Raw genomic sequence first — 21,927 nt, 5'->3', positions numbered from 1 at the left:
GACGCTCACACAATCAGTGGAGGCAATCGCATTGTCTCATTGAACAAGTAGTGAAGCATACCCACAATGAGCCAATCAGGCACTTGAAAGAAAAGAGAAACAGATGAATAATGACTCACAGCTGATGAAACAGAGCTCAGGTGACTGGATCCATCCAGCTGGAAAAAAAACATCTCCTGCTGGATGATAGTCATAACAGGTCCATTTTGGGAGCACTGCTTATAGGGCGCATGGTAGGGTAAAGTGGCGAAGACAAACAAAAATCACACGTAGGACGTGCCAGGACAAAAAAAAAAAAAACATTAATGGATGTAGTTACATCTGTTGAATTCAATTATCGGCTGATGAAAACAATATTCCCAGCACAAACAGTGCTTTTTCTTTATAATGACGATCAAATTAAATTGTGGAGTATGGATTTCCTAGTGGCACTGGATCGATACCTGGTCTGGTCACCATGACAAAACCATTCAAATGTCAAATGTTTGATGGTCACACATACGCTAGCAGACCAACAGGTCAGTACGGTCAAAGCAAAACTGCATAAACAATGAATAGAAACGCTGCGTCTGCCTTAATGTGTTTGTTTGTTCATACTAGTGCCCCTGTTGAATGTACAGTATCAGCCAAAGGTTTGAACACATCTACTTATCACTTTTTCATCATTTCCTTTTTTCTACATTTTAGAACATCTGTGCAGTCATTAAACACACACACACACACACACACACACACATACACACACACATATATATATATATATATATATATATATATATATATATATATATATATATATATATATAAATGAAGAGTTTGGTTTCTAAACGCCATTTTAAATCTGCCAAAGTCAGTACTGTATGTGGTTGGTATTTAAAAGTCAATTTTTCACAAAATGTAATATCCGCCAAGTTATTCTGTCATGTTTTCTCCCTTTCTTTCCAAACCATGACAAACACCGGTCTCCTCTCTCTGCAGAATGCAATATATCTGCTCAACCAATCACAACACACCATTCCACACACTCTAGACTGTAATGGCAGCTCTTGGAATACAATTTGAATATTTGATATCCTTAAAAATCACTCTTTTTCTGGGCTACAGCTTCTATTAAGTTTTAAAAAATCTTAAATGTAGAATTTAATCAGAAACAGAAAATTGCTTTTTTTCAAAGAAATCAATCAATCATTCGGAAATAAACTTTCTAAATAAAACTTTAAAATTGATTATTAAATATATATTTAAATATACAGATAAATCAAAACATTTAAAATGTATATAGATAATAAATTAATTGAAATAAATAATAAATGTATTTATAGTAATAATACATGTATTTAAATATAAATGATAAATTAGTTTATTAATAATTGAGTTTTTAATGCAATATTTGAAGAGTTTTAAACAAATAGGTTGTAATTCTGTTTGGTGCCACTAGTGGTGCAAAATCAGGCACATTACCCATAAACATAAAAAAAAAAAAGTTTGAACAGAAACAAACAAACAAAAGTCTAAATATTTGACTGCTGCTGTAAATAAGCATTTGTGTATATTGGTCTGAAACAGAAAATCCTTCGCCTTTAGCCATGCTAGACACCAAAACATTTGATGCTAGTGTGGTTGCTGTTATGTGATATGTTGCCCAGTTGTTACACCGCTTACCTCTGTCATATGTGTGCAAGAGACACACTCAGGCAGCCACGGTCATCAATCAAAACCCTGAATTCTCCAGTCTGCCTGTCCGTACATGCCCCAATTCACATAGCAAAAAAATAAACGATGAGCCTCTGTTCAATGAGAGGCAGCAAATGTTAGTACTCTTTTATCAATAAGTTCAGCCAGGCTGCAAAGCTGAGTCATTTCAGAACGCATTATGCAGCAAAGTTTCAAAGGGACCGTAAGTCGATTCTTCGCAGCAAGCTTTCTGATTACAGCCTGTAACGGGAGCAAATGAAATCCTCGGAGAGCTACAAAAACCACATTTCATTTTGTTTACAATGAGACACTCGTTCCAGATAACTCCACGCAACTGTCGTCAATGAACAAACGCCGAATGCTTAGGAGCACGCGGCACAGCGAGCTTGACAAAAGAGAGGGTCGGAGCAGCCTCCCACAGACGTCTTTAGACTAAACCTATCAAGCTGTTTCTACACAATGACTTAGCAATTCACTTTGTATTGCTCTTTAAACTGATAACGTACATTACATTTATTTGATGGACTGTTTTATTTCAACCAGGTCGCTACGAGGTGATTTCACATCACGTCTTACAGTCTCCGTGGTTCATTTCTCTCTTAACCCAGAAGCCGAAACATCCTTTAAAAAGCCACTATGAAACATTGGGAATAGTGAACATCAGAACTGGCACCGAGACATTTCGACTTGACCCACTAATGAGGGACCTCATCAACGCTTAATTGGGGTCATGCGATGGAGTACACACCAGGCCGCCGTAATACATCACTAAGCAGATTTCGTAGAACAATTACTCCAAATCTCATCATACAATCTAAATGCAAACCTGAGCATTAGATCTGTTGTTCCCCTCATTCCACTTTCATCCAGTAATGTCTGCAGGTTAGAGGTGATGACAGGAGTAGGCCTGCCAGATATAACCTCCTCTCCTCCTCCTCTTCCAAGCTTCCTTTACTTTTTTGGTCATTGTTGATGGATGCTCTGGTCTGATCACCAGTGCAGGGTGCCAGAGAGTGATTGACATGCTAGAGGCAGTGAGGAGCTAAGGAATCCAAACAGGTCCGTGTGTTGGACAAAGAGATAAGAGAGAGTATGTTGAAAGGCACAGGGGGGTCCCCCGGGGGAAACTCGATGAGCTGCCACAGGGGAAGAGAACATCTGACAAAATCAGACAGAGAGAATGGAGATACCGGGGGAGCTGAGAATTCACTTACTGTTTTTTTTTACCAATGAGGGATTGGGAGCCAGCCTAATACAAACTATTGCTTTCTGTATTATGTAGCTAATATATATCGATGTTCAGTGTACAGTAATTTGATAGGTGTGAAACTGATCATTTACGATGCAGAAGCAGTGTAATCAAAGTGTACAATAAGCAACAGAATGCCATTAAGGGAATTCTGTCATGGACCCCTCCTCTGGTCATTTCCACACCTGACTTTCTTTTTTATTCCACTGAACCGAAAATATATGTCATATATACATTTATATCATGTAAAGTTACGTTAATTATTCATAATATTCTTACGTAACGTGTTGTCTTCATTTTTCAGTGTAAGTTTGTATAAATGTGTTTATTTTAAATGTTTTTATATTTCACCAAGGAATTGGAGTAGAAACTATTTCACAATTATAAAGTCTTTATAGTGTATATGTGCAATGTAAATATTCATAAGCTAGTTTTCTGTGAGTGTTGTGTGTGTGTTCAGTAAATAAATTTTGTTTTTATTTTGGTATTTCTGTAAAAAAAAAAAAAAAAAAGCATCATTATATACAACTGATGCACTATATTTCAAATCTTCTGAAACCATATGAAAGCTTTTGGGAAAGCACCAATATTAAAATGGTTACTTATGCCAATATGCTGATAATCATTTTCACATTATGGCCAATAACCGATAAATGGATATTGTTAAATGTCTTTACATTTTACTCTAAATCAATTTTAAATAAAACTAAAACATCAATAAATAAAACTCAAAAAATAAAACCAATTATGTTTAAGGCTAAAACTGAAATTTGGCATTACAACATTACAATTTACAGTATAAAATTATGTGTTATTAAAGATTAGCTTAAGTGAGCATTAAATTATTACAGATATTCTAAATGTAAAAGGGGGGCGGAGGGGGGGCATGGAAAATTTAATATTAACAGATATATTGTACATCCCTCATAGTTTTGTATGACAAACATCAAAATAATTAAGCAACAGAAGGCTCAGTATGTGATGATGACAGATTTTCAGATTAAAGCAGATGATCTCCATAAAGTAGCTACTCAACTGGACTGAATTTAGACGTTGCATTGCTCGAAGTAAACACACTAGGGCTTTTTAAACTTGAAACAGTAAGCCCTCGGTCAATCTAAACAAATCCTATGTTATCTTGTTGCATGTTTCACACTGGGTTAACAATTAATCCTGGGTATTCATAATTCAGTGTTTCACACTGAACATTCCTACACCCTGTAAGCGCAGAGACATCAGCATGATGAACCTGTGACACACGGGCACAAGGCCATGACTGGCTATGAGGAAGGCATTATGAACACATTTGCTGTAACCTTGAGCGCTTCATCGTCAGCCTGTGAGTCATATGTGTGTCAGACATGCATAGAAAGAGAGAGATGTATGTAAGAACATGTCATCACGACAAGGTCACGGTGGAGCTCTGCTGGATTGGAATAGTTTTGTTTTATCTAACTGAAAAACTTTCTATATACACATAATTATTATATTCCAGTCCAGCAGAGCTCCATCATGTCCTCACATACATCTTCCTCATGTCTGACACACATATGACTCACAGGCTGCCAAATGTGCTAATAACATGTCATAATGCCTTGACACTAAGCCTTGCTGATATATAAATCACCAAGCCTGCATTTAAGCATAAATGCAGTGAAACAGTAATGTTGCGAAAAATTCCAAATCAAAATGTTTTATTTGAATACATTATATCTGGTAAAGCTGAATTTCCAGCATCATTACTCCAGTCTTCACATGACGCTTCAGAAATCATTCTAATATGCTGATTAAGTGCTCAAGAAACATTTATTATCATTATTATTATTATTATAAATATAGAACGTTGTGATGAATTGCAAATTTTTTGTGGATAAATATATATTTTTTTATTTTTCAGGTTTAGCTGCACTGATCTTGTGAACAGCTCTTTACACACAGGTGCCTCGTGAACAGCCATGACGAGCAGCTATTGCCTGGCTAAGGGGAAAGACACAAGGACTTTAATTAAAAAGCTTAAGTCACATTACCATAGGCAGAGATGCAGTGACGCCATTAACCTTACACGCACTTACCTCTGACACCACTCTGCCACGATTCTCCACTACACGTGCACAAAATACCGATCAAAGCCGGTCCGACTGAGCTCCGACAGCTGCCTGTATGGGGTGGAACTCAGCTGGCATAGAAGATTTCACAGCTCTGCCCTTGGGCCCGCTTTCTATGCACCAAACTCCAGTAAAGACTTCAGCCCTTTGGGGCAAAACACATGTTTCAAATGGACTTCTGAGGAGTTCAATATGCACCATCCTGGCAACAATCACACACACTTTCAAGAGAAACTGTGTCATCTTTGCAGCACATCTGCTATTTTGAATCTCAATTTAGACTTAAAATGGGGCATACAGTGCCTCTTTCCCCCATAATCCAATAAATCTCCTCTGAAAATGTGATATTTTACGGTTAAGTAAAATTGGTATTTGGAAGGTAATTGGTTTTGAACCTGTGTTTGTTAAGTCCTCAGGTGCGCCTGGACTGCCGCCAGCCTGATGCTGATAATACACCACCTGGTTAAAGTAATTTTGGCTTTTCAAAGCATCTCAACACCCACCCTTTTGATTTGCTTCATTAATTGTATTTCTGAACAGACTGAGGACTCACAGACATCCAAACATTTTTCTTAATATGGTTTAAAATGACTTCTGAGGGCAAACTGATGGACATTTTAATAATTGTTTTCTTACAGATTATGTGAATATACATTATGTTGATAGGGGATATACATCATTAAAGGATATAACAGTTAATCAAAAATGACATTCTGTCATAATTTACTCACTTCAACCTGTATGAGTTTGCCTGTCAATACTAATAACAAAGCTTCGTTTCTTTCATTACTGAATTGCCTGAAAGATTTAAAAATATGGTTGGATCAGAACTTTCTTTGTCTTAATGAAAATAAGACTGAGATTGTTGTGTTTGGTCGTCCTGGGGATTTAAGTGCTTGTGTAGATGCACTTGGTAATTTAGGGTTATTTGTTCGTCCATTTACCAAGAATCTCGGTGTGATTTTCGACAGTGCTTTTAAATTTGAAAAACAGATTAGTTCTGTTGTAAAAGCCAGTTTCTTTCAACTAAGACTGTTAGCTAAAGTCAAGCCCTACCTGCCACGTAAGGAGTTTGAAAGTGTAATTCATGCTTTTATAACATCTAGACTAGACTACTGTAACTCTTTATATGTTGGTCTGGATAAGTCATCTCTTCAACGCTTACAGTTAGTCCAAAATGCAGCAGCTCGGCTTTTGACTGGGACTAAAAAGTATGAGCACATTAGCCCTGTCCTAGCTTCACTACACTGGCTTCCTGTCCGCTTCAGGATTGATTTCAAGATTTTATTGTTTGTTTTTAAGATCTTAAATGGGTTGGCGCCTGCGTATTTATCAGAGCTTTTACATGTCCATGCCCCCGTTAAAGCATTGAGGTCATCCAGTCAGGTGCTCCTCAGTGTTCCAAGAACTAAGTTAAAAAATAAAGGTGACCGGGCTTTTTCAGTGGTGGCACCTAATTTGTGGAATAGTTTACCTGTACACATAAGAACTGCTCAGACTGTTGGAATTTTTAAGTCATTTCTTAAGACACACTTGTATTCCTTGGCTTTTATATCAAGCTGAGCTGTGACATTGGTATGTTTTTACTGTATTTGTTTTATTTGTATGTGACTCTCTAGTTTTCTTTTCTAGACATTGTTAAGCACTTTGGTCAACCATGGTTGTTTTTAAATGTGCTATATAAATAAACTGAACTGAACTGAACTGAACTGAGTTATTTTCTTGTGAAACATTATAATTTAAATAATAAATCAATTTGAAAACACAGATCATTTAGTAACACTGTTAAATGTAATATTTATTATGTAATATATCAGTTTTTCATGCTCTGCATTATAATAGTGTGATTAGGGCTGGGCGATATATCTAATGATATGATCATGTGCACCTAGTCAGTAAATCCCGTTCCGTGATCACCGCAAAATCGCCATCACCTACGCAATATCGCGTTTATTATCGAAGGCAATTCATCTTGGATAAATGAACGCGACATTGCGTAGCTTGTCAGTGATCTACGGCTCTGTCTAATAAATGCCGCTCCATTTAAAAGCAGGTGATGGCGATTTAGCGGTAATCACGGAACCGGATTTACTGACTAGGTGCGCATGATCATATCGTTAGCTATATCGCCCAGCCCTATGTGTGATGCCTAAATTCATTTGTAGCATTTAAAATGATTTATATTTGTCTTGTTTATTATTATTTATCTAGTTTTCTCTAAGGTGACTTAACCCCTTACTAGTAACCCCCCTTTTTTGGCATGGAGACCGAAATTACATACCCAAAATAAAAAGGTTTCTGCTCATGATTCTTTCTGACTAGATACATAATCAACCTTTGTTCACAAAGCTGACACTTTAAAGTTTACTGTTCAGGAATCAGAATCACTCAGACTGTTATGATAATAGAGATATATAAGCTCAAACATAAAAACAAAAATAAAAATATTAAAAAAATATGTTTTAAATGTATTTAAAAAAATGTTGATGTAGGAAATGAGTTTGAAAACACAGTGTAGCTAAGGCCACAAGTCTTCCAAGACTTCATAAAAAATTTCATAATCGAATCTGTAAAACTGTGAATTTTATGAAATATTTTCTAAGGCCATGTCATGTGTGTTTTTAGAGAAGGCTAATCAGATTGATTTATGGCCCTTGTCATCTCTGTAAGATCTCACATGTAAACTCTCCTGTGCTCTTTGTGTATGTTTCACTGTTGAAAACTGCCCGAATCATGATTGTATTGTTCTCACCAAACGGTTCTTTCACACCTCCGCCAAGTATGACACATTATCCGCATTATTCTTTTATCATTATTCTTTTGTTTTTATTCCACCTTTATTAGCCTTGATTGTGGTTTTTCAGGCTTTACAAAGCAACAAAGCAGCGATCTCACTTCAGTCTCTCTTTGCATTTAACCCTTATTTATCAAAAGTCTTACTATAAAAATACAACAAAACATTTTCTTACGACCTTACGTGAATTATTGAGACAAAAATGCATTATGAAGAAGAAAAGCACCTGCTATTAGTAGCATTGGTGCTAACGTTAGCATCAAGCTACATCTGACAATTTATGAAATTATTAGTACACTTTTACTCAAAACTCACTTTAAACCCCGATCAAGTGTTTATAATAACTTCCTTTAGCGATCAGGGGTGGAATTTGGTCGTTTACTGTTGTAAAAATATGTTATTTGTAGCCTTTTTCATCGCTGCACAAGTTAGCATTTCCGATGTACATTTTCGATTTTTTTTATAAAAACGCCCCAGATGTCAAGAAATTCTCATACCAAGCTTTACTATCGTAATCGCGGGTTTATTATTCGGATATTTTGTGTGTACAGAGGTGTTTCAGTGTTGTTTTGGCCAGATAACTACCAGGAAGTGTGCAGGAAGCATGTGACACGATGGGGCGGTGTCCAGATATGAAACTCTAAGATTGACGTTTGAAAGACCCAATCAGAGTCTGAGTCACACACCGCACGAGCTGTGACTACTGCACGCACACACAGATCGCTGGGAGAGGCTGTTTATCATCTGATCGCGTAAATCCGTGGAAAATGAATAGAAATGACGATTCTGTCTGAAGAAATATGAAGTAAACATCAGTAAATATATCCATATATCTCCGCAGATATGCATCTTTGGTCTGTAAATCCTTATTGACGCTGTTCAGTGAGTCTATGTGAACACAAATAAACCGCTCTTGACGTGACTGAATATGAGTGAGTTGTGAATTTCTATTCAAAATGTGGCATAATACGGATTTATTATTTTGCACTCCTGACATAAATCACTAAATATCTGTCACTGCAACAATGTTTTATCAAAATATTGGTCAAATATCGAAGCTTGAGTCTTTAAACTTTCCATTGATGCACAGTTTGTCCAGATGAAGTAAGACAGTGATGTTTAATGTGCTGTGAAAGTGAAACAATAATAAACTGGGGCCGTCAGCGATGTTTGCACGCAAAGGGGTTAAGAATGAATAATTCGTTTTTTGTTTTTTGTTTTTCTGGGTGGTCCAAATATATCTATCTATAACATTTGAACATACATAGTCCAGGCTGTATGTACAGTGGATTTTTTCAGTTATTTGACCTACATTGAGGTAAATCTCTAAGTCTTTTCAGCTACAATTAAAAAGGTGCTTCTTTCAAATTCTTTCCCATTCATTCTTCACACAGCATACTGTAGCATCATACAATATTTCTTATGATTGCCGAACACTGTCACTCTGCCGATGAAGTAAACTCTTTGACATTTCCCCTCAATGTTCCGTACATCATCAAGGCCAGTTTATAAACCAGAACGCCTCTACACTTTCCTTTCTAAGGCGGGCTGTCACGACTCGCTCATGCTCCCGTGCTGAAAGCCTTCGGTTTTTGATGCACACAAAAACCAGTCAAGGTTTCAGAAACAAGAATCTCATCGAATCTAAACAACACTCAGATGTTTATCCCCTACATCCCAGTCAACTAAGTACAGCTGTGAACATTTAAATCAGCAAATAGCACTATTTCAAGACCTCGTCTGCTGCCTCCAGCATAACAAAAATGCGTTTCCCTTCACCTCCTGAGATTAGCGACCTAACTGTGGAAGTCTCTGGAGCTCCGAAAGTCCGCTGCCTCATTTGTCAAAGCTGACCCTGAAAAACTCAGCTGTTTTGTCATTTATCTTTGCTACCTTTGGACCTATTTTAAGGCATGTCCACGTATTGAGGATGAAGAAACATGGGAAGAAGTAGAACAAAAACTAGTTTACTCTCAAGGCATAAGACAATTTTAGAAAAGATCATGGGTTCAGGAGAAAAAAATAGTAAGACCTACGCACAATGATGGTCACTGTCCCAAACTGACCTTTTTATGTACATATATATTCCATGGTGAATTCAGAATTATTAAGCACAGCGAACCTCCCGTTGAACACAAAATGGGTCAATATCTTGCTATCGATTAAGGTGTCAAGTCTCTTTTTATCAATTATCAAATCAAAATCCTCAAGTACAAACTTCTGTAATACATTTGCAATAATGCTGTTCGGATAACCTCTATTAAATTTAGCCTCTAGTGCCTGGAGCATATGCAGCTCAATGTGAAAAAGGTTTGTTTATGATGCTTAACAGCCTCAGGAATGAAATGCTTTCTGTCCACGCTTATTCTCTGCCATCCTATCTAGTTTGAAATGTTACCTTGAATGGTTCTCTATGAACAATTTAGCATAGCCACTATAGGTTTGGTTCAGTACACTATGTATATATGAGTGTTCTTTGAATAAGTGGACCTATTCCAGACTCCAGAGCAGGTTCAACATCCATATCATTAATAGCCTGAGCTCTGCAGAGAGAGAACAATGCCACTCAGTGCCGTTCCTTCATCTACCCAGGGGTACGTCTTCAATCTTCCACAAGTCTGTGTCTTGCTTTTGTGAGCAGTTAACAATCTTGTAACTTCGGCTTGGCTATTGTACATAAAAAGTGTTTCTAATGAATGTGTGGAGGACAAAGAAAAACATATTTAATTCATGCCATCCACTTCCATTTTCTGTCATTGAACACACTTGACTGCCTCTGACAAGGAATTGTACCAATACGAAGAAGTGTATTCTGATGTAATTGTGTTCGCTGCATGAGCACTGCAGTGAATCTCTCATCTGGCCTTGGCTGAGGACAAGCAAGTCCAGAAGAATGCTTTATTCATGTTGCAGTCGCATGAAACCCAAACAGCACGCTGCAAAGATGCAGTTCCCTCTGCCTAAAATACAGTATCAGGTACTAAAAAGATTGTTGCAAAGCATGCACAAGTCTTTGGCACTCGGTAATGGGGAAGTCTGAATGCTTGTCGGACTCGGTTTGGAAGCATTTCAGTCTCTGCTTCAGGACTTGGATGATTGTTATTTTACTTTTGCACTACAATAGTGACAATACTATCATGATCATTAAATAGACAGTTCACTCAAAACAGAAAATTTGCTTACCCCCAAGTCATTCAAAACCTGTGACTTTATTTTCTCAGTGAACACAAAACGGCACTTGACAACGACAGTGAATGAGAACTAGGGAAGTCAAGCACCAAAATTACAAAAAATACACCATTAATTACACAATTTGTAAGATATTTGCAGTAAAATATAAAAAAACACTAGGCCAGTGTTATATATTTTGTCCAGCTGATTACTAACAATATCTCTAATGTTTTCAACTACTTGTAAATCATGAGAAAATTCTCATTCTAAACAGTAACACGGGGCAGTGCAGTCACCTGTCAATGACGTTAGTTACACTTTGTTACCGCCTTTACTGATGTAGAAACTACATGACAACAGTGTCATGGACAAATGCGGAAGTAGCTTCGCGACAAACTTAAACTAGAAAGAGATGCCGATCTCGCTTGTGTTTTACTCGACAGGTGAGTTGATTTGATTCGTATCTTTACAGAAAACGTATGCTATTATAACAATCAACAAGATTAGTATTATGGGGCATACACACCAAATACACACTCTAGACCTGCGCGAGGACGCGTCTGATCCATAGTCTGATCCATAGTCTGATCGCGCCTTTGCATCCATTAAATCCATGATTTATCTTTCCGTCTGATTGATGGCCGTCAGTGGTTGGGTAGAAGAGAACACATCCCATCATGCCACGCTCCTTCTTAGCGTCATCAAACCACGCGATTGTTATTGTTTTGGTAGTGCGTCCTCTAGTAACAGGTCCTACAACCTGTACCTTTAATGAAAGTCTTGGTATCTGCCCTAGCTTTCCTCGTCATATTCAAGTCCATTTGTGAATGAATAGGTCCTTTGTGTCTGAAACTTTTGGATGAAATGTTGATCTAAAACTGTTCTAAAACAGGTCCAAAAGATTTGTTCACAAATGTAACTGATCTGGTCACAGCTATACACAGCTTCACAAGATTGCCATTGAATCTGAGAAGGAAACAAATCAAATTGAATACAATTAGGCTTCAAGAGACTTACTGTATAATATATATGTATGTATATATATATATATATATATATATATATATATATATATATATATATATATATATATATATACATATATATATATATAGTAGGGCCGGGACTTTAACGCGTTAATTGAGATTAATTAATTACAAAAAAAATAACGCGTTAACTAAGATTAATTAATTACAGAAAAAAAATCCCGCATTTTTAATAACTTATTTTTGCACCACGGAACGTTTCTCACTGGATGAGTTTCGGCGGACCGATTATACTGGAGCACCAACTAGCGTTCGCATATCATCGCAGCACATCCGAGTCTCAAGTATCACCTCAACGCAAAACATATAGCAGCTAGCGTGGACTTTACACTTTATGTTGAACTATGTATTATTTTGTTGGTGCAAAAGTTTATGTTGAACTCTTTATTGTTTTGGTCAAGGTTATTGAGAGTTGGACTTAGTATGTTATGGCCTCTGAAGCAACAGAGAGATGTTTTCTAATAGTCAGGGTTTCCAATGTTCTGAATGTAATTGACAGTATTGTGTTTTACTTAAAAAACACTTTACAGAAGGTTCCAGCACCTATAAGCTTCCTGAATTTCTGAAATGTACTATTTCTAAATTGTTTCTAAATATGCTATTGCTACACTTCATGGCAAAAATTGCACTGGTCTGCTAGACTTGGTTGAACAAAAATATATATATATATATAATTTAATATATATTTAAATACATTATAGAAATATAAAAATATAATGTACAATTAATCATCTGCATCACTTTTTTTACACTTTTATGGAACTTTTGCATTTTTTATAAATTGAAAGCTCCGGTTCCCATTCATTTTATCTACATGGAAATGAGCAAGGATACAATTATTCAAAATGTATATTTTGTGTTCCACAGAAGAAAGAAAATCACAAGGGTTCGGAATTTATTGATCGCATCCAAACTTGAAGTTTTTGTTAACATAATATATGTGTATACTCTGTAAATGTATTATTTATATATAAATACAAACACATGCATGTATATGTTTAAGAAAAATATGTTATGTTTATATATTAAATATATATAATATCAAATGTAAGAATATGAATATATAAATATATAAGCATGTAAATATTTTCAAAACATATACTGTTTATGTGTATTTTATATATACATAATAAATTTACACAGTACACATACATAATGTAAACAAACTTTTATTTTGATTGTGATTTATCGTTTGACAGCACTAGAATGAAATGCATTTACAGTACAGTGTAACCAGTTTAAAGCAATAGAGTAAAGCAATCAAATGAACATTGTGTGCCCTTAACCTGGCCAAACAAGAACACCGCAGCAGCCAGAAAAACATCTGCCTCATGCCTCACCCTTCACTGCTGCACTGACCTGTCTTTAATTAATAAGCCAAGCTTCATAACACAGTGAATTCATTGTCATTTTCAAGCCTGCCCTGTACCTCCAGCCTGTCTTACATAAGATTACAGTTTGGCTGTTAAGGTCCGCTGTTAGCAAGTGGCCCAATGTGTGATTACACCCTCCAATGGATTTATTCTTACATAAGAGTAGCTGTGGGGTCAATCTCTCAGCTAGAATTTTGTTGTCTTATAAATGTCAGAGGCTTAATTTACCTCATAACTGATGGTAAATAATTAGCAGTATTTAACGAATAAAACAACAGATGCCTGGCCTTTGACCCTAGATTGCTTTGGTGCAAACTACCTTGTCTTCATAACATCCTTCATTAATAGTGACATTGGCACATCTGAACTGCAGCGTATCCAGGGGTCAATGGCACATTTCCGGCATAGAGTGCAGTTTGCAGCTGCTTGGTAGTCCTTCAGCTGCAGGACTACAGCAAACTTGTTTGCTCTTATATACCTTAACATATAGATAATTCTTAAATCAGATATCACAATGAGAGCTTTAGCAAAACCAAATGATTATATTTTTTAATAACAATTTAGTTCCTGAACAATCCCCATTTGCCATTAATTGGTCAAACAGTTGGCAAATGGCGGAATATTCTCCACAACAGAGGGAATAGCATCCCGTGTCTCCCGGTCCGCTGTCGTTTTTGATTTCCCAAACCTAAACTACAATCTTAAATACGGCACTTAGCGTCTACGTCATGGCTCTCGGCCCTCTGTTTGTTGATTGACTGGCTGGTTTGGAGGAAAACTAGGAGAGAGGTCGCTATCTCAGTGCAAAAGCGAACTGAAATTGAGTGGAAGTATGAATACATCTCTATTTCTCAAATATTATATTAGTTGAAGTAATGAACACTTAAAAATAAAGGAGCTTCAAAAGATTCTTCAAGCGAGGCCATAGAACAACCATTTTTGTTTCCACAAAGAACCATTCAGTCAAAGGTTCTATAAAGAACAATCTCTTTCACCATAAAGAACCTTTTGTCAAACAGAAAGGTTTTCAGATGTTAAAGGTTCTTTATGGAACCATTTAGACAAAAAGGTTCTTCTATGGCATCGTGAAGCACCTTTATTTTGAAGAATCGTTCCAAATAACAACTGTTTAAGCCTCCAGGAGGGAATAAATGAAAACGTGGCATTAATCTATGAAACTGTAGCTAATAGTTTTTCCATTCAATTCAATTCAGCCAAATGCTTCCTGTCTGATTATATATGGTTTAATTTGCAACAAAAAAAAAATGTTTGGACTCATATTATTGCCAGACTGAGGCCTGTGAGCATCAAAATTAGCTCTACAATTACTTTTAATGGCAAAAGAAGAATTAAATGCAGAATTTTTAATGGGCTGTTAATCCACTATTCCTGCGCACTGACCTTCCATGCAACATAAACAGACCATAAACTGACTATAATCACGAGCTATATAGAATTCAACACAATACAAAGAGATCTGCTCAAAGATTTAGAAATTAACATGTGGAGCAGAAATGGAAAATGCGTTCAAAAACACACTCAATACACAGCAAATAATATGGAATGATGTTTGCACATTTATATTACTTTAGGCTCACAAAAGGGCCGGGACGGATTAATGCACGGGCCTACCGGGAATGTCTAGAACCCCACTAGACCAGAGGGGGCTCAGCTGAAATTCTGCTCCTCCAGGAATGCGATTTCAACCGTGCCCCCTCAGGATTTTAACCAAAGTGGATTTTGTATGCAGCTTCTAAAAGACCAAAAATGGCTGAATAATATATTTGATACGATTACAACGTTCACAGCATCAGCTGCCAAATTCAAATATGAGTTTGTGCTTTGGCTGGCACAGAGCCAGATGCGTTTTAACAGTGCTGCGCATTATAACCAATCACACTGGATTCTGACACCCATATCTACTACAAGTTAAAAGATGGGTTTTATGCATAGGCTACTTAATAGATTACACTAATATTTTGCTATTATTCCCATAGCCCTGGGAAACGTGATCTATAAAGGGTTAAAATGTATTTACTTATATAATAATCATCATGTTTTATTATATAGTTTCGACTAAAAAATTATTAATTTTTTTAACCGAGAGGGGTCTTTAATCGGTGGGGGGGGGGGGAGTTGGGGGGTTGACGCATGTCCTAAAAGGTTGAAAATCCCTGTTCTACACTGATAATAATCTGACGCTGATTTGATGCTAATTATAATAAAATAATGAGTACCAAATCAGCATATTAGTATGATTTCTGAAGGATCATGTGAGACTGAAGACTGTAATAATGACTGCTGAACAGTCTGCTTTGTCTTCACAGGAATAAATTACAATAGGTGAGGTTGTGTAAAAGCCTTTCTTTACAGATGGTTTAAGCGGACATTATGCAAATTACTACCTATGGGACATTGCTGAGACCCAATGTGAGAAATCCTAGAAATCTCCTGTGAGTGTACCCTTAAGCAATCAGGCATATAGCTAAATTCTCAATTTCATCTACATAAAGTCTCACTGCAGTGTAAAAGAAACAACTGAGATTTTAAAGAGATCTCACTGTGATTTTCCTGAGGGAAAGTGCTTCCTTTCATCATTACTCTCCAGCACCGCTGCGCAAAGCCTTATTGCCTTGGAAAAAGCGGTTAGCTAATTAAATTCTTTCTCTTTCTGTCCTGTCCATGGGAGCCAGGCACACAAGAAAGCACAACTATAATCAAGAGAGTGTCGTAACGCTTGTCCCACGGACATTTGCTGTGATCTGATGAGTTCCTCACCCTTTGTTCAAGCCACCATCTCTGTGATGCTGGTAAAGAATGATAATAGGCAGCCATGTTTAACTCCTCTAAGGTAACAGCTAGAGACAATATGCTGGACACTGAACAACTGTGCCTTTTCAGATAGGAACAGATATGCATGTCTCTCAACATTAGTTATGCCATAGTACAGCTAGAAGAGGCTCAAAGGATCAGAACATTAGCATTTGAGGAGATATTTGCAATCTCTGCTATGTTGCTCTACAATATTGCAATTATTTTCTTCAGGACGGTGGCCCAAAATCATTTGCATATTGTGAGGCTACATTTGCACCATAGCTGAAATCACAAATAAAGAGAACAGTAATGAACACAATGAGGATACACAAAAGCATCTATGTAGGGGGAACGATACCACTTTGTTCCCACTAGTATAAGTGGAAGAGCAATATGGTGGCCTTGAAAAAAGCTGTGACATCACAATGGCCTCATTGTTGTTAATTAATCATTTAATTGAAAATCTCCACCCTTTGGTGGTTCCCTCATCTACAGCAACAGCAGGTTATTAGTTGTAAGATGGCAGCAAGTTAATTACATTTCATAATTTGCATGTTCATAAATGCTCTCTTATTAGTGAACAGTAAACATAAGTGCTGCACTTGTTCACAGCATGTCTTCCTTAATTAATTTTCATACAAACAACATAAAGCACTCAATGCATATGATTAATGGCACCCAACTCAGAACCCAAAACTATTTTAAGGACTTTAGCAAATTGTTACAATTAGGTTTGTTTAAACATTTCTTGGTTAACATCAAAAGGTCGAATAGTATGGCCCAGTTGGCCCCTGCTGGTAGATGCCGTAACTACACTACGAATGTTCAAGAAACGTTTCTTAGCATTGTGTTGATTGTGTCACAACAGCAAATCAGCATATTAGAATGACTTTTGATGTATCATGGTGACACTGAAGACTGGAGTAATGATGCTGAAAATTCAGTCCACCGCTGTAAAAAGTTTCTTTGTGTCAGCTTGCAAATAGTAGAACTATACCAAAGAGTCTAAACCAGTCTTCTCTAGGCAGTGAGAAATGGGATAGAAGTCAAACTAAAATACCTAATAATATTTAAGAATGACTGAATCACCTGAAATTATAAGATAGGTCCCAGGCTGATTTTTGAGTCCATCCTGCACCACTGTGTGCATCACACGCTTCGCTGGGGAGACAGCACTTGAAGGCTGCTGGGGGTTGTATCTCATCCAAAAAAAAAAAACATAATGATTTGCAGTCTCCCTAATCACCATGTCCATGAAAATCTTACATGCCTTGAATGAAGGCACAATAAGAATAATGGTGTCTGCTCAGAACAAAACAATTCACCTACATGTTTGTGTCAGAACATTCACGGCAAAACATGATTCACTCTCAAACCATTCTGGGTCTACAAATAACTTTTCAGTTTCAAGTTCTTAGAAGAACCTTTTTTTTTCTTAGTGTGAAGAACAATTAAAAAATCTAAAGAACCTTTTTCAACTATAAAAACCTTTTGTCTTTTATGGAAAAGTCCAAAGGCTCTTCATGGCGTTGTTGGTATCAAGCATTTTAAAGTAGTTCTTTAAAAGCCATGTGCAAAGTTTAAAACCCTTGTTTTAGTACAATGGTTGACAGACAGGTGAGAACACATCAGGTCAGATTCTTAATGTTTACAGAGGAAATGTGTTCACATTCATTTTCGACTACCTCTGAAAGTGTGTTGAATCATCTGAAAGGATAGTTATACCAGTGTCAAAGATATCAAAGACCTCCGTCTGAACCACAGTGTGCATATACTGAATCTACTGGGAATCTATTAGGAGTATATAAATGGATAAGCACTTCAGCATTTCTATATCCACACTGGAGAGACAGATCACTGCATTTCCCTGTCAGTGACGGAGGAGAGAAAGAACTAAATTGCCTAAATGGCCATCTCCATTGTATGTTGCCTCTCTTGGCATATACGTATATTAAATGACAATCATGTGTCTAAAATCAATTGCTTCAGGCTGAAGACATATGGAAAAGCAACCTAAAAACATCAATAAGACAGACAGCTGATCTTTGGATGTAAGTAGCAGTGAGCGTGCCTGTGCATCGGCCGCATTCAGTGGAAGGCAGCACTTTAGATATAAAACAAAGGATCCCTTGACACATGCCAATGATCCCTGTGTTTATTGGACTCAAATCCTGCTGCATGGGCACTAAATGAAGTAAGACCTGCCCGGCGGCCCAACATTAATTACCACATGTATGCTTTGTTGTCTCCTGTAGAATGAAAAAGCCATGAGCTACCAATAATTTCACCTTGTCTCTCCAATTTAACCAATAAAGGCAAGAATCAAATCACACGACAATATAAAAATACAACATTTAGGGCATTTAAAAAGCACACAAATTATAAATAAGGCATATCTGAAGAGAGATGATAGGGTTTCCTTAATGCTACCAAGTCATAGATGTACTGTATGTAAACAATGCAGAGTTCATACAAGCATGTCACTGCTAGTACATACTAACAGGATATATTTTAAAATGTATGCATGTGATGTATTCTTCAACAAAAGAAGACACGAAGGTCCCCGTGAGTTAAAACAGTGCAGCCATTTATCTCCTTAAGGATCAACACAAGAGTGCTTTAGAATGATTTAATGAACCGCTGAAGAAGATCTCCTGAGAATAAGCTTTCAAAAACATTGCTTCATTTGATACACCGACATTCTGAGATGAAAAGCAAGTAAACATATTTAAATTGCAGCAGCGAGTGCTCATGAGAAACAGGATTATTATATAAACCCAATGTAAGTCTGCAACAAGATTCTATAGTGAGCGGGGATTCCAATGCGCGGTTAGTGGTCGGTAATGAAAATGGAACGAAGTCAGCAGAGTGGCAAATTATCACCTCTCTAAATTTACCTTCTTAAATTGTTCCATAAACTGATCTCAGATCTGATTTTGTGTTGCTGTTTTTTTTCACCCTTTTTGCTGTTCATATTAAGTAAATGTTGCATAATGACAGATGCGATTGAAATTATGATGGCTCAATATAAAGAGATATTTGTTATCGGGTTCGGTAAAGTGATTACTCCAGCTTTTTGTGATGTTTGTGACGTGAAATAACTCCATACGGTAATTTGTCAGGAGAAAAGTCAAGGCACGATTGCATGTTGCACTAATGACATTATTTTTCATCATTGTCATTACCAAACCACATTAGGAGTGCACATTTTTACCCCCTGAACTCATTTTGTGAGCTCAATAATATTTCAAGCTCATCTTCCGCTCCAGATTTGGGGTAAACAAATTTGGAAAGCACTTTTGTATTCAATAATGTACCCTGCTCTAGGTGAGCTGATGCTGTCTACCGACTGACCTTATCCGCCATGATCATGGACGAGCCGCCATGGATCCCCAGAATAGGTATCAAAGTTTGAGAGGAAATAAAATCCAAAATCTGGGCGATGGCTTCCTGGTCCGTGCCGTCCCCAAACACCACCCCATGGATTTTAGTCCCGGACATGAGATCGCACACATGGGTAATGATGCTTTTGGGATCTGTTTCATTCACCAGCAGGGTCACCACATTGACGTCAATGGGATCATCTTTGCTCCATAGAGCCCGTATATCTCTATCGGAGATGTAGCGTGTTTGACCCAGGATCACGGCAATGTTCAGTATGGGCACTTTCTCTGCCCCATGTGAGACATTGATGAGGGTAAGGACAGCTGGAAGAGTCAGAAGAACCAACCTGGAAAACCCCATAGTGCTCGACTTCATTCCCTGCAGATCAAAAGCACACACATAATACAGGCTGTTTGTGATATAATGCATTTAGAGGTTTACAAAACATACTTCAAGGAGTTTCTGCTCAAAGAGGAAACTCAATATGACTTCAGATAGTTAAATCTTAGCAAAATTGCTTAATAATTATTTTAGCTCAGAATTACATTTCCTGAAATACTTATTCAATAGCAAATACATGTTACATACGATCCAGTGGAGTTGCACAGCAACGGAGAGAACCACAGGGTTTTATAATCTCGTGTTGGAATTTAGGCAATGAATAGCTAGCAATGAGCAAATGATGAATATTACATGTGACACTGGATCTGAGCAGCAAGCAGGGCAGAAGAGAGTGGAGCTGACATCATCACATGAAGAGTCTTGGACTGAGTGAGCGGAGGATGCTCACAGGCCCTCTGCTACTGTGGCCAGCATGTATACGAAGACAGATGCATTGTAAAGCAAGGCATAAAACTGCAGAGAAACAACATATGGTGCAAGGGCTGTTGAAGCCTGCGAGTCTCATGAAGAATAATGCATCAAATCACCATTATTAAAGACAAATGAATGAGCAAGCTACATTTAGCACAGTTTCGGCTGAGAAGAATTCAGTAGAGCAAGCAAACATGAATGGTTGATTTGTTTCAATGCAGTTGAGCAGAGATTGGTGAAAATATCAGGCTTTGTGTGACTGGATCTAGGCTTGTATCTAAAGACGAATACTAAGAAATGCAGAAATGCATTTAGATGAGATGGTTATATTTAGCTTTACAGCAATTTAAAAATTGTTAAATATATACAGGTGTTTAAATACAGTAGAGTGTGCTTGCATTTATGTATTTAAATCAGTACTTTAAGATGTTACATGATATTTTGTCCACAACAGATAACGTGTCATCATGCTTTTGAGTGGTTGCAAAAATGTGCAATGCTCGCACTCTGAACACCCTGAAAATGAAATAAATAAATCATAAAATGAATTATGAACCATTTGACGACCATAACATTAATGAATGTGGAGCTGAGATTGCATGCAGTTTGGTTTGGAGGCCAGGTCTTTTGACAACTCCATTTTACATTTATATGATGTTTTATTTTAATGTAATAAATCAGAGAGAAGGGGAGAAAGCATAATTTATGAAGATTTATCTGTTTGCAAGAATAAAACTGGCCTCATTTGTTATTTAAGGCAAATGCGATATCAGTGTTCTTACAACGTGACAGAGATCTTTACATGGGAAAAATATATCTCGATGAATATTCCTTCTGATACCTCATTAATTTCCTCAAAACGACCATTATGCAAGTGCGCCCCCTATCGACGCGTGTCGCTTTGCGTTCTCAGCCACCTCAGTACGCTGTAGGACACTGTAATATCCAAAGAAAAAATACACGCATCAGAACTTACAACAGAACCAACTCAGGAGGACAATCAAATCCATTACGACAGAAAAGAAGCAGCATTTAGCCTGGAATCCAGCCTTATGTTTTAACAAGAAAAGTAGCCTGATATTTGAAGTTGGATCAACAACTCGACCAAAATCCGCATTCATCTGTTACTTATCAAAGCAAGCACAGACAAGTCCTCTATCATGTAAAACCTTTTCAAATTACACGTTTATCTTTCTTTCTGCTCGTTTTGCTTTACATTTTCCCTCGCTCATAAGTAAATTCCCTCGTTTTATTCAGCAAAAGCAAAGCGCACTCCTGAGGGAAAATCCTCAGATTTGGTGCTCACATGATCATGACACGAGTTTTCTGACAGGTAAAACAACTGCGTGTTGTTGCACATAACTCGATAAAACATGACTTACTGTTTAAAAGCCCTACATCATAATATCATAAAGTATCAAATCCCGTTTTCATCCTTTTATGCCTCTATTTTAGAACCGCGCGTCCTTAATGATGCAAGGAA

The 21,927-nt window shown here is 37.1% G+C and overlaps 1 protein-coding gene across 4 annotated transcripts in view; it reads right to left on the bottom strand.

Annotated features, from left to right (window-relative positions):
• grin2aa (glutamate receptor, ionotropic, N-methyl D-aspartate 2A, a) overlaps window positions 1-21,927 on the bottom strand; it is a 143,229-nt gene that overhangs the window by 120,226 nt on the left and 1,076 nt on the right. For 2 of the 4 annotated variants that reach the window (XM_026208159.1, XM_026208161.1), the window contains 2 exons: window positions 20,325-20,486; window positions 19,602-20,009 (listed from right to left, as the gene is read on the bottom strand). In XM_026208159.1, coding sequence (XP_026063944.1) covers window positions 19,602-20,006 — 405 coding nt within the window. In that variant the 5' untranslated portion in view covers window positions 20,007-20,009; window positions 20,325-20,486. The remainder of the gene's footprint in view (window positions 1-19,601; window positions 20,010-20,324; window positions 20,487-21,927) is intronic. The other 2 variants (XM_026208160.1, XM_026208158.1) reach the window with 2 other exon arrangements.

The sequence above is a fragment of the Carassius auratus genome, chromosome 28, assembly GCF_003368295.1.
Source record: "Carassius auratus strain Wakin chromosome 28, ASM336829v1, whole genome shotgun sequence".
Lineage (NCBI taxonomy): Eukaryota > Metazoa > Chordata > Actinopteri > Cypriniformes > Cyprinidae > Carassius > Carassius auratus.
The sequence above is the reverse complement of the archived record's forward strand: the minus strand, read 5'-3'. Positions and strand labels throughout refer to the sequence as shown.